Here is a 13,350-nt window from a genome sequence, read left to right on the forward strand (position 1 = left end):
TAACCTAATTATCGGAGACGGCTGACCAAGTTATCTGAAATAGTAGAAATATAAGGTTTGAACTGGAAATATGGTTGAATATAGGGTGTAATATGCAAAATTGACATATATAACTATGTGAGCAATTGAGGATGGAAATAGGAGCTAGAGATGGATAGCTCCAGTAGTGCACTGTAGTCATATTAAAGGGTCGGAAGCTTTGTGTTGTGTATAGGCTGGACAGGGAATAAAATAATTGGCATAACAATAGGGCATGGATAATGGCCCATTAATTGTGGTTTTGAGTGAGTGGGTGTCACTTAGCCTGAGCCCTATTTGGCTGTTTCCTGTCAAGTGGTTGTGCAGCCATGTGGGGAGTGTGCTCCCCATTTAGGTTTTTAGGAGGTAGACATTCTTTAAGGATATTATTGAGACCACTAGAGACAGGATACTCCCCCATTAATGCTGCCATATAACCTTAATCATCACCCATCTTCTTGGTTTATTTTCTTATTCTTTTCATTATTATTCAAAAATAAATAAATTCTATCTCGTTTTCTAGAGAGGTTCTTGTTGTCTTTAGGAGTCACAGATAAGAAATTTAATCTTAGTAAAGTAAAAGTTATAACATGTGAATGACTACACCTAACTTGCATCTAAGAAGTGCACTTAAAAGTTATTATTAAAAAATTTTAAGCAAGAACCAAATATTCCATAAAAAATGACCCAACGTATTAAGAAACAAATGTTCTCGATTAGTTAATCCTCCACACTAAATCTATAATCTTTTTTAAAGGGATAACTAGTTAATACCTAAAAAATTTATATTTAAGAGATGCATATAAAATTATTCTTGACAAATCTTATATATAAAACAAACTAGGCCTAACGAAAGAAGATTTAATTCAACGACTACAATGGTATAATATTCAATAAAGATGGCCGAAAGTATTAATAACCACTTTATTTCTATTCATTTTCTTCTCTTTTTATATTGCCCCGGAATCAAACATATGTTTTTCAATTAGTTAATTCTTTTCACCAAATCTATGATTTTTTAAGGGATACCAGCTTAAATTTTGGGAATTAATTATCATATTGGTCAAGTAACAAATAGATAAAATGTCAATGTTAGTCCTCTATAGATCTAGAAATAAAATCTTGTTTCAGAAATTCATTGATATGTATTGAATCGCTACTATATAGTTTTCAGATTGGCTTGAATTTAAATTTCTATATCTATTAGAAAAGTAATAATCTTTTCTCAAAAATAGGAAATGAGCAAAAAGAAAATAACTAATTGTATTAAAAATATATATAATAATAATATAAAATACATTGGGTGTAGCCTCTATCCTCATGTACAAATTTTCTAAAGAAAATAGAAGATACCATATCATACTAAGATTTGGTCTAATCTAGCTAGGAAATAATTAAACACTAATAAGAGAACCACTTCTTGTGATATCTACCTATGCTTCTTGTGGTGCAACTAATTCATCATAAATTAAGAAATTCATATATGGTCATATTAGGATGTATTGCTCTAAAAAAATAAATAATTTATGAACCCTTTTGCAAGATTCTCAAAACATGTATGATTCCTTTCATCCATTATTCCAGAAAAATTATAGTTTCTTTTGAAAACCTAAAGTGAGGGAAAAGAATATCCAACTCTCCTTTGTACGTTTCTGATAGGGTGAAGTTGCCGAGATTGACGTTAGACCTAGCTATTGTTTTGTATATAACGTGGGATCAAACTTTTGGTTTAGACTTAAGATGAGAAATCTCTTGGAATCCTACTAACCACAAAGAAAGAAAGAAAGAAAGAAAGAAAGAAAGAAAGAAAGAAAGAATTTTTATTGTTATTATTTTTTCTAACGTATTCTCCACCACCCTAAAATTCCCTCCTCATCTCCTCCTCCTCCTCCTCTTCTAAAGTCTTTCTCCAACTTATAAACAAGGCCCACCTTGCCCCCCTTTGATTTTGCTCATCTATTCTATGCCTTTCTCATCTCACTCAAATAACAATAAATCTTACCTAATGATGCTTCTTGTGCGGTGAGGAGATATGCATGTCTGGTTATCTTTTCATACATTCATTTGCGGTGGATAGGAAGTATGTTAAATATATGATGTGTATTATTAATCTGATATTAGTTAATAGATAAAAACTAGGGTTTAATTCAGATTATAGCATTCAAAATACAGCGTTTGTATCTTTTTTTCTAAAAAGAAAAAGAAAAATATATAGCATTTGTATTCTTCATAGGGTTTACTTCTGCATCAAGCTAGCATAACCTAAAAGCTAATGCGCTTTCACCAATAGTGGATAGTCCATAACTGTTACACCTAAAAGTTGACACTTTAGGAACATCTGGAATTGAAAGATTTCTCTTTTGATGCTGTAAATAGTCACCTTGATCTTCTAGGTGTTTGATGCAACTCATGGTTTTGTTAACTCACCAACTCTAAAATAGTTTTTTTTTTTTAAAAAAAGAGAGAGAGCAAAAATGATATAATTAGCTTACTAGATTCGATACATTATGATGAGTCCAAGAGAGTGACTTAACTTAAACGAGTGAAGATTTATATTTTAAATAACATATAGGCATGTTTAGAATTTGAATCTATAGAATATCTACTTTGAAAATGTAAAATTTTAAAGCATGGTAAATTTTTTTTTAATATTTAATATTCTAATAGGTATAAGATATGGTTAAACACAGGAAGTGGTCATGATGTTGATATTCTGAAAACAAAATCATGATTATGATGATATTTTTACACTTGATTGTCCTTAGCCATGAAATAATTGAGATTCTCATGCATCTTAGGGGGGCCCTTAGGTTTATGTCTCTCTTGCTTGAGTTGGGAACATTAGTTGGTCCAGGTCTTTTCTCCCATAGTTTTTCTTCTGTTAGCCCTCTCACTCATTAGAAAGTGGTTGAAGTGACCATTTCAGATATCAGTCATGTTACTCCTCACATCTATGCATCACTCCCCTAGCTTTCAGATTCCCTAGCCTTGCCATGGTGAACCTACTAGAAAGAATTCCCTAGTGATGTGAGGAACAAAGTGGGCAAAGTTTTATAATGAAAAAGACTTTGGCTTCTTTAACTTCATCAAAGGTCCTTTTCTTTGTCCTCCCCCGCTGTTCTTAGCTTCCTTATAAAATGAGTAACATTAATTGTAGGACCACCATTCCCCTTGCCAATCTTTGTATGCACACATAAATGATGATGATGAGGCATGTCTAAAAGGAGCTTCATTAGATGGTCAGAAGGACAATGGACCTATGGCTTATTTGCTAGGGTAGCAAAGCACATGGCCTTTTCTCCTTTAAATCTATGAACAGTCCTTGATCATGAATTAGTTTATGTGTGCTAAGGATCTAAGGTTTGTATGCTAAGGATCTAAGAGTTAGTTAGTTACACTTGGGACCCTTTGAATTGTTTGTTGCTTTTATTTTCTTTTAGACATTCTTATTTAGTATTTTCTTTTTCTATGACATATTGACTCTCTCATTCTCAACTATCTCTTAAATGTCTCTTCCGTTAAATAATTGCCCATTAAATTTTTTTTTGATAAATTAAATCTCAATGTATTAGTTGCTTAACCAATTTACCCTTTATTTTGGAGGGGAGATAAAATTTCATCTATCATTGCCCCATGTTTTTTAAATTTGTGAATAAATTATTCTTTTCAAATTTTCTGTCTTTATCGTCAAGAGTGTTGGAGGTATTACATAGTCGAGAAGTCAATATCATGAAAAATAGATGAAAAGATCTAAGAGGAAATAGCATATGCTTTATGTGAATTATAGAAAGTTTTTGGTTTTTGGTTTCATAGTCTTCTTACTACCTCATAGATTATGGATAGTCATCAAATCATCCACATACTCACACACACACACACACTCTCTCTCTCTCTCTCTCTCTCTTCTTTCTCTTTCTTAGAGAGGAGTATCAGACAAAAGACAACCTCACTTGAGTGCCCAATAGGTCAAAAAGCTTTCTTGTACATTGAAGTGGTCTCCACCTTGCCCAAAGCACTTCATTTAGACCTTAATCATACCATTTATCTTGTTGTTAATTGCAAGACTAAAGTTGGCAGCATATAAGATCACCCAAATCGTACCTAGGCCCCACCAAGTTGTGTTCCTAAAGGAAATTGAGACTCCTATGAAAATAATTGCACAAGTCACCACTTCCAATCTTAAATTATCACATACCCATCAACTTAGCAACCATATCTCTTTCTTTCTTTCTTTTTTATCCCCCCCACAACAATTGCTTTGAAGAACCCACCAAGATTAAAGTAATGGGTATGTGTTAATAATTGAGTTGGTCTCTTCCTTTAGAATAAGTTTGAAACTTGTTAACAATCCAAGCAATGTGGGCAGGAACTCTAGAATATGCCCCCTTGTGTTCAAGTGACATTACCTGCCCTAATAATTTATTAGCTTGAGATTGGGTGGATTTTACTTAAAGTCATGTGAAGTGATTCTAATCCAATACTTAATTAATTGCCCAGTGACATAGAAACTAATCCTAGGCCATAGTCTAGAATCTAGAATGTCTAAAGATTTATTAACCATATAATTAATCCCATCATGTGGATTAAATAACTAGTTTAACCAACACTATGTAGGTTACGACTACGATCGAGACACTTAATATTAGGCATCTACTACGGATGCATTAAGTAATGACAGTTGGATGCACATGGACTTAGGGGGGATTATATTAAACCATCATTTGATGTGTGATTAGATGCCTATTGAGAAGAGGATTAGCTACTTCTTGAGTCTAACTCCTAAAAGCAATTGATGAGGTGAAGTAGAAGTTAGATTGGTTTTTGAAACCAAGGTCAAAACTACAGTTTTGACAACAAAGATTGTAATCCCTTATGATGTGTGAAATAAGTTATCTTTATCTTCTTTTCTGTTTCTTGTCTCTTGGCTATAATCTCCTAACTACTCCATGAATTTGCTCTGTTTGTGATAGCCCATGTTAGTAGTGTAGTAATACAACTTCAAGCCAAACTCAAGACTAATTAATTAAATCTCAGACAAGTTACTGAAATAAGGGATTCATGAAAACCATTTTATAATCATCTTATCTATACTTGTGTATACAATTTTTGGCCTTTCTTTGAACTCTTTATGCACTTCTCTCTCAATTAAAAAGAAAGTTCATATGAAAAGGACTACTAGGAAGGCAGTGCGTGCATCTTTGAACAGTTCTGTTCAAGTTTCAGCAACCCTGTAACAGTTGGGGCTCAGGACAAGGCTCAAGTTAATACCCAAATTTATGTCTTAAATCATCAATAAAGCTATCTCTGAGATTAATGTTTGCAATTTTGTGTGATCTGAGTATGCAATGGCATCTATTCCACCTAACTTTCAGAAGATATAACAGACAATGTGAGCACAATTATGCCAGCTTGTCTTTACTTCAAGTGCTGCATTCCCTTCCATCAGTGTCATACCTAGCAAGGATTCCTCTTGTAACTCTTGTATGTTCCTGAAGTAGTAACATATGGTAAAAGAAGTAGTACAATATTGATGGATTAGATAGTTCACTCTGTCTTTTACTGAAAGATCCATGCAGTAGCCATCTTGTGAGCAACCAGGACAATGGCTATAAGCCACCAGTAATTGGTCCTATCAATAGTTTTGTCCACAAACAGTACGGAATAAAGTACTGATAGGATTGGTTCAGATTGGTGAAAGTTCTAGGTCTGCATCCTGTCACTCTGCAGTGGATTAGTTACTCCAAACTCACAATCCTGAATCGTGCATGATACTGAGCGCTAGTCCCTTTACTCTAGCCTACGCAAACAAAAAGAGATTTATAATACTGTTTGAATATTCTAGCTGAAAACCATGCAAATATGCAGTAGTACTAGCCCAGGCAGGTCTTAGGTGGGTCAAACCCTGATACTATTCATATGGGCCAATTTGGAACTCATAACTTCTGGCCCAAATTCATATCAACTTGGTTTTTAATTATGCCAAACATTCTCTATAACTTTGCATTACTGAACACATGTATACTTATAAACACCCACAAACCAACAATCTCAAACACTACAAGAAACTAATAACATGCAAACAATATAAAGAATATCAGACCTCCAAGTAAGTACTCCTCAGTTCATCAACATGGTGTTTTGTCTCCTAAAACTTGCAATAGATCTCCTCATGACCACTTTGTTGCCAGTACTCCTCTCCACTCTCCCTTGCTCAACTGCGAGCTCCTTCAATTCCTTGATGCATGAATAGCTCTTCCTCATGGAAATATCACCACTTCTTCCCCTCCTTGCATCCACCTTCATAGCCATTGCCTCTGGCCGCTGACGGGCCAGCGGCAAGGCTGCGGTGGGCTTCTTGTTCTCCTTCCTAAAAGCCATGGAGGAGATTATGGAGGTTGTGCTTCTCTTAGTAGGCATAGAGAGAGTAAGAGCCTTCTTAGTCCTAAGTTTCCATTCTCTGAGCTCGGCGTAGGCCGAGTACATTGGCCCACGCCGCAGCGAGACGAACTCAGGGAAGACAGACATGGCTTTGAGGTAATCATCATGGTGGTTTTGGTTTTGGTTTTGTAGTGGTTGTGTGGATTCTCTCATGGTTGATGAGGCCTTTGCTTCGTTCTTCTTCTATATATCATGGGGTAGATATGATGCTGGCCGGCCTTCCAACGGTCAAATTTTATGAAAGGAAAAAGGGTTACTAACTTTTCCTCTAAATATTTTCCATGCTGAGATTGTCTCCAACGGCTAGAGTTTATAAGTTTGCTTGGCTTTGTGTTAGGGTATTAACTTCCACTTGGAGAAATCTAAGAATTGCAATTTAGGATCCCATAATTCATTAGTCTTTTATTAGAGTTGGTAAAGTAGAAATAGTGGAATGCAAAATTCCATAGTCTTTTAGTAGTTATTAAAAACAGACCTAGATGGTGATTAAGATTGTTATCTAATAACTTAATAATTGCAGAAAATAGTGTACTCTTTTGGAAAGTCAACCAACCTTAATAGAAAAAAAATGACAACTAATTTTTATTTTTTATTTTATATAGACACTCTTTTCGAACTTAACTGCCATTTAAAGTTTTGAAATCCAAGTCTAATAAAAGACCTAGAAAATGCACTGAAACTCTATGTTTATAAGATCATAAGAAACCGGTAGCTGATTTATATAGAACTTAAAAGTTTCATAGTAACTATATATTGCATATCAGACATATATCAACTTAAAACAAGTATAATTCAAATGGTAGCTCCTAAGGTTCAACACTCACTGCTTTCTATGAAGAATATGCAGAAATTTTCACCCTAAGACCTCTTGTTCACCCAGATCAATTCAGGTAAAGAAAACTAAAACCCAAAAAGGATTTATTAAACACAAAGGAGTTTCAAATAAACAAAAGAAATAAGAAACCTGCCAAGGAACAAAACTGAGAACAGTTACTGACACAACTTATTTAGAGCAAGCATAGCCAAACAATCTATCAACAGCTTCTCCGGAGCATCTCCTTGTACTGCTCTAAAGATTCTTGCCTCTGGATCCTCATCTCCTCATAGAATCTCTCTATAAACCTCTCCGCTCGCCGGTCCACCGACACTTCATCGTCCTCTCCTGATTCCGCCATTTCAATCGGTTCTCTTTCGACGCCATCTCCGCTCGCGGACGAGAACTCCAATTCATCGTCCCGACCGCCGTCAACAACAGACACCGCGCGGTCGCCGCCGCACAATAGCAATGATAGAATGCGGCTTTTCTTCTTCTTCTTTGAATCCCAGGGGCGGTAGAAGAGGGGGGTATTGGAAGGTGAGAACTCGTAAGCTCCTATGTACGCATAGTGGTAATGCCTAAAGAGCTTGAGCCTCTTGGCTTTCTTGAAGAGGAGGAGTTTTCGAGTGATGGGTCTCCTGAACTTGGCCATGGGGGTGATGGAGAGGGCTATGAAGTCCAATGCCCGTCCTAGAATTGGGTTTCTCTTCCTTGGCATTGCTTCTGCTCTTCTCTTCCCTCTCTTTCCTTTCTTTCAAATGAACTTAGGAGTGTGGATTCCTTTGTGGGTGTTTTGGGTTTTTAAGGAGGAGGAATTGAGTGGAGGACAAGAATACGCGGGTGTTTGCTTCGGTGGGTCAAGCTGGAAAGTGGAGTTAAGGTCGGTGGATTTGGATTAAAATTAATTTTTGAATTTTTAAAAGTAGGTAGCCGTTACTTGCTTCAAGTGGGGTTCCATTCCAAAGGGCAGAGGAGCCTCTGAATCCTACTTTCTGGATTCATTAATGTGCATGGATTTTTAATATCTCTAGTTTTGTTTTCTTAATCTCATATATAGATGGAGCTTGTTCTAATTTCTTCTTGCAATGCTACTACCATGGTTGCATTCTTGGGATGTACTCCTTTTATAATTATGTGCATATTATCTTCGAGTAGTCTACAAGAAAAGTTCAAAGAGTTCCTTTTAGATGTAGTATGATCTTATCTAATATAATTGAATAAAATTTTATGAAGAAGATAATAGTACATTTAATCTGAGAATATTTATTTTGTATTAGGACAGTTAACATCATAGGTTATGAACATAGTGAAGTCCGAAGCATCCCAAATTATTCTTATTGCTTAATTTAAAAAGTTAGAGCTCTTTGGATTCACAATTTCCAACTATTAGTGGAGCAGTTGGACATGCTTCAGTGGGGTCAGTCAACGCCTCTTGTTTGGGGCTCAAGAACTTTGTTTGAGAATTGAAGGAGAAAAAGAAGTTAGTATGAGGTAAGATGCTTAAAGATTGCTGATCTCATATCTAATTGTAATAATAATTCATCAACTTGTATAATTAAATTTCTTAAACATTAATGGTTCTTCTTCAATTCCAATCATTCATTGTGATTGAGGGATTGCAAGTTCTTCGGACCTCTCTATTGATTAAGGCAACTAGCAATTTACTATCCGCCAATTTTATTTTATTATATTGATATACTATAAAAGGGGAGATCATAACATACATAGACCATGCATATATAGTTTATGATGAAAAATCCAAATATGGGCCTCTTTTGTCATAGACTATGAAAACTTAACTACTAAACTATCTTGGCCCACTTATGCATAATGTATAATTATAATAAATTGGATGTTTTGCAAGATAATTTAGACCATTTGATCGCATCTTTATTATGTGATTACAAAATAGAATTATCTTGCAAACTATTCACCTAAATAGACTAGACAATCTAAAATGTTTACAAATAATGCTACTTTATGTGGCATAATCTTATCTATTACAGTGATTGTCGGGAAATAGAGAAATAAATTAGACAAGATGATGCCATATCAATCAATAAATAAATAAAAATAAAGTGGTTAGGATTATTTTTTAAAAATTGTTTAGATTTTTTGTCAGAGAAAAAATTAACAAAATGATAACTTGTAAAGTTCCTTTGAAATTAATATTTTATATCATCATGGTAAAGATGGAATCACAACAAATTAAATATATAAATTGAAAGGTCTATAAATATTTCATAGTTTTCCTTTTGTAAGAGTACAATTAATATATAGAAGCATTTTTCTTCCATGTAACACTAACCCAAGTGACTACTCTATTTGGGAACGGTTTACTCCTGTTTGTTTATCACGTGAGACATGAATTGGTTACCCAAGCAAGTACGAGCTTTAAGGTTATTCCACACGAGTTTCCGAGATTAATCACTAATTAGTAATTATCCTCTTTTAATGTGCTATTAAAAATTTCCAATTTCAAGTCACAAGGAAGCTTCGAATAGATCAAAGTAGCCACCTTTTTAGAACTCGATTTATCCACGCATCTTTCCAAGTCCATTCAAGTGGCTTTCGGAATCTTATAAGTATTGACCTTCCAATGCATCACCCCCACATTCCACCTTCCCTAGTTCGCTCTCTCTCTCTTCCCCTCCCCCCACCCCCCTCCCCCGATAAAGATAGCCAGAGAAAAATAAAGATCGACTAGCAATGAAGAGCTCAAGATATTATCATCAGCAATGCTCACCTCCCCCTTCTTCCATGGTCCCCCTTCTCAACAAGCATCTCTCAAGCTTGCTTCTCATTGCTTTCGGCTTCACCGTCGGAATCGTCTCAACCTTCTATATCAAATCTTTTCCTCCTCCTTTTCATTTTACACAAACTACCAACCTCTTTCTTTCGTCATCTCTATCTTCTAGTCCTCCTTCGCCGCCGCCACAAAGACAGCAACTAGTCATAAATCACACAATTTGTTCTCCGTCTTCTCCGCCGCCACAAGAACAACGACAACAACAACGGCAACCACGACAAGAAGTCATAAACAGTACAATTGCGTCTCGAGGGCGAGTGGGGCTAAAGGAATTTGTGCAACCGCCAAAGTCCATGCATGACATGACCGACGACGAGCTACTCTGGCGGGCGTCAATGGTGCCACGGATCAAGAGGCCACCGACCGCGCTAGTGCCGAAGGTTGCGTTCCTTTTTCTCGCAAAAGGAGGCCTCCCTTTTGCACCATTGTGGGAGAAGTTCTTCAAGGGGCATGAAGGCTTGTACTCTATCTACGTGCACTCGGATCCTTCATTCAATGGATCCGAACCAAAGGACTCCGTTTTCTACGATCGAAGAATTCCTAGCAAGGTAATAACAATTATTCTCTTCACATTGTTTAATTTCAACAGTGTTTGTAGGAAATTTTGGTTCAAAAATTGCAACAATGGCTAAATTCAGAAAAGAGATCGAATACCAATTAAATCCACAGATCTCTGGGGGACATTCCATTGGGATTCAAACATAATATAATGCTTTGCCACTACTTTTCATAAAAGTTTAGTAATTCAAGTCATGCGTAGAATAAGGAAGATCACGGGAGAGAAGTGATCGGTTAGGGGATAGAAATAAAACAACAATCTTCTTAGCCTAGCAATATTGGGAAGGCTTTATTTTTCCCAAGTGTGAAATGAAGAAAAGGGGTTATAATCTAAATGTCAAGTTGTTGAATTCTAGAAAAGGCATGCTTTGACGCATGCTGGTGATGCATTCTCCCATCCATTCCTTCCTTCCGTTCACATTATAGATGTCAACTTCGCAAGTTGTATAACATGCTAAATATCAATATATTTTAACATAACTTATCATAATACTTACGTGTAATAATATATATACGTACTCTTCTATAATACCTTATTTATGCTTGCATACTCCTCAAAAATTGGTATTTGCACATATATATAAATCAAAACACTTGGGTTTTGTGTAGGTACCTCTTACTTATTCTTTAAACGAATGCCCTTCAGACCTCTACTTAAATGTAAAAAAGATAGAAATACTCTTATACTTGTTTGCATATATACACTCGATGTATATTTCAGTAGGGTATCTAACTATTAACATCATTAATATGGTTTAATGCAGGTGGTAGAATGGGGAAAACCCAACATGATGGAAGCCGAACGTCGCCTTTTAGCTAATGCTCTATTAGATTTATCAAACCAAAGATTCGTTCTCCTCTCGGAGTCTTGCATCCCTCTCTTCAACTTCTCCACAGTCTACTCTTATCTCATCAATTCTTCGATGATCTACATCGAGTCTTACGATTTGCCGGGCGGCACCGGCCGCGGCCGCTACAATAGGCGGCTGAATCCTTTAGTAAAGCTCGATCAATGGCGGAAGGGCTCTCAGTGGTTCGAGATGGACCGCCTTCTCGCAATCGAGGTTGTAGCTGATCAGAAATACTTCCCAGCTTTTGGGAGATTTTGTAATCAGCGTGCGTGCTATATGGATGAGCATTACTTGCCGACTTTCTTGAATTTGAGATACTGGTGGGCAATTGCTAATAGAAGCTTAACTTGGGTGGATTGGTCCAAGGGTGGGGCACACCCAGCTAGTTTCTCAAGGACTGTGGTGACCATTGAGTTCTTGGAGAGGTTGAGGTATGGGAGTTCTTGCACTTATAATGGCAAGCCCACTAATGTTTGCTTCTTATTTGCTAGGAAGTTCTGGCCGAACTCTTTGAACAGATTGCTGCTCTTTGCTCCAAAAGTCATGGGCTTTGGCTAAATTTAACCCATTCATCAAGAACAAACATTGTATTAATATTTTTTTTCTTTGATTCTTTTTATAGGTAATGAAATATATGTGAAACAATTGTAATACCATACCTCTTTTTCTTCTTCTTCTTCTTGTTATGATAAATAAGAGCAAAAGTCTGGAATTGGTAGTCATCAGTTAAGTCTATATGTGATATTCATGTAAATATTAGGTTTTTGTAATTAAATTCTGATACATATGTTAGATATATAGACTAATTCTTCAAAGATAAGAGTTACAAATGGGCCAACTCAAAGATAAGAGTTACATCTGAATTCATGATCTGTTACCCTATGGTTGGGTACACTCCTAGAACTGAACTGCTCAAGCTGTAGAGAGGGTTGTAGGCTAAATTTTAATTAAGCATAAGTTTTACAAAGATGATGCTTTTTGAGAAATGCATTTATAATCTATACAGATAATATTCTCAATGAAAAATAATAGTTTGAAATGATGACTATTCTTCACCTACTAAGGAGCTAAATACAAATTTTCCCTAAGAAAAGCCAAAATAGTGGCACTCTTTGTTTAGTTTCATTCTAAGTCCAGGACATGGTTAGCTAGCTCCAGGGGTGTAATCGAGCCTAGCGCTTATTAAAATTAATTTTAAGGCTATATTTATAATCAAGTTTGAAATAAAGTTTACTTAAAAAATATAAATTATTAGAATTAAATTTAGAATTATACTATGTAAGATCAAAGAATATAACAATCCACTTAAATAAATCTTAAAATATAATAAAAAAATGTTACTCATATTATATACATATTATTTTAAAAATTATCGAGCTACCTTAATTGAGCTAGCTCATGATCGAGCTTAGTTTGAATTATTTTCAAGCCTTAATAAGTCGAACACGAGCTAACTTGATTATTTTGTCAGCTTTACTAGCTTCATTAAATAATAAACTAATAATATATAATTATATTGTGAACTATTTATATAATATTTAAGTTGGATAACTAAGTCAATCCTTTGAAGAAAAGGATCATAACATAACTAGGACTATGCATATATATTTTCCGATGGAAAATCTAAACAAGGACCTCCTTATCTATTAATGTTTCATTTCTTATAGTGCAATTAATGGAAGTATTCTTCTTCCATTTGCTGCTGACATAATGGCTATTCAATTAGGGGACAGTTTACTCATGTTTGTTAATCACATGAGACATGAATTGGTTACCCAAACAAGAATGGTATTAAGTGCACAAATTCCGCACAAGCTTCCTAGATTAATCAGTAATTAGTAATTATCCTTGTTTAATGT

The 13,350-nt window shown here is 35.4% G+C and overlaps 2 protein-coding genes across 2 annotated transcripts; one reads left to right on the forward strand and one right to left on the reverse strand.

Moving 5' to 3' along the window:
- Window positions 1-7,222: 7,222 nt before the first annotated feature.
- Window positions 7,223-8,057, reverse strand: LOC140769042 (uncharacterized). The gene has a single exon (XM_073109575.1). It carries the CDS (start codon window positions 7,989-7,991, stop codon window positions 7,491-7,493), a length of 501 nt encoding a protein of 166 aa, XP_072965676.1. The 5' UTR covers window positions 7,992-8,057; the 3' UTR covers window positions 7,223-7,490.
- A 1,879-nt stretch (window positions 8,058-9,936) lies between these two features.
- On the forward strand, window positions 9,937-12,213 carry LOC140767973 (glycosyltransferase BC10-like). Its single transcript, XM_073108039.1, has 2 exons — window positions 9,937-10,630; window positions 11,405-12,213. Exons 1-2 carry the CDS (start codon window positions 9,983-9,985, stop codon window positions 12,047-12,049), a joined length of 1,293 nt encoding a protein of 430 aa, XP_072964140.1. The 5' UTR covers window positions 9,937-9,982; the 3' UTR covers window positions 12,050-12,213.
- Window positions 12,214-13,350: the final 1,137 nt, after the last annotated feature.

Source organism: Typha angustifolia, chromosome 10 (genome assembly GCF_048772165.1).
Source record: "Typha angustifolia cultivar Huaian chromosome 10, ASM4877216v1, whole genome shotgun sequence".
NCBI classification, from domain to species: domain Eukaryota; kingdom Viridiplantae; phylum Streptophyta; class Magnoliopsida; order Poales; family Typhaceae; genus Typha; species Typha angustifolia.

Bases quoted from the DNA above. Each gene is read 5' to 3' on its own strand.
- LOC140769042 (XM_073109575.1), bottom strand. From the start codon at position 7,991: ATGCCAAGGAAGAGAAACCCAATTCTAGGACGGGCATTGGACTTCATA.
- LOC140767973 (XM_073108039.1), top strand. From the start codon at position 9,983: ATGAAGAGCTCAAGATATTATCATCAGCAATGCTCACCTCCCCCTTCT. The intron at 10,631-11,404 runs GTAATAACAATT...GGTTTAATGCAG, and splicing joins ATCGAAGAATTCCTAGCAAG to GTGGTAGAATGGGGAAAACC.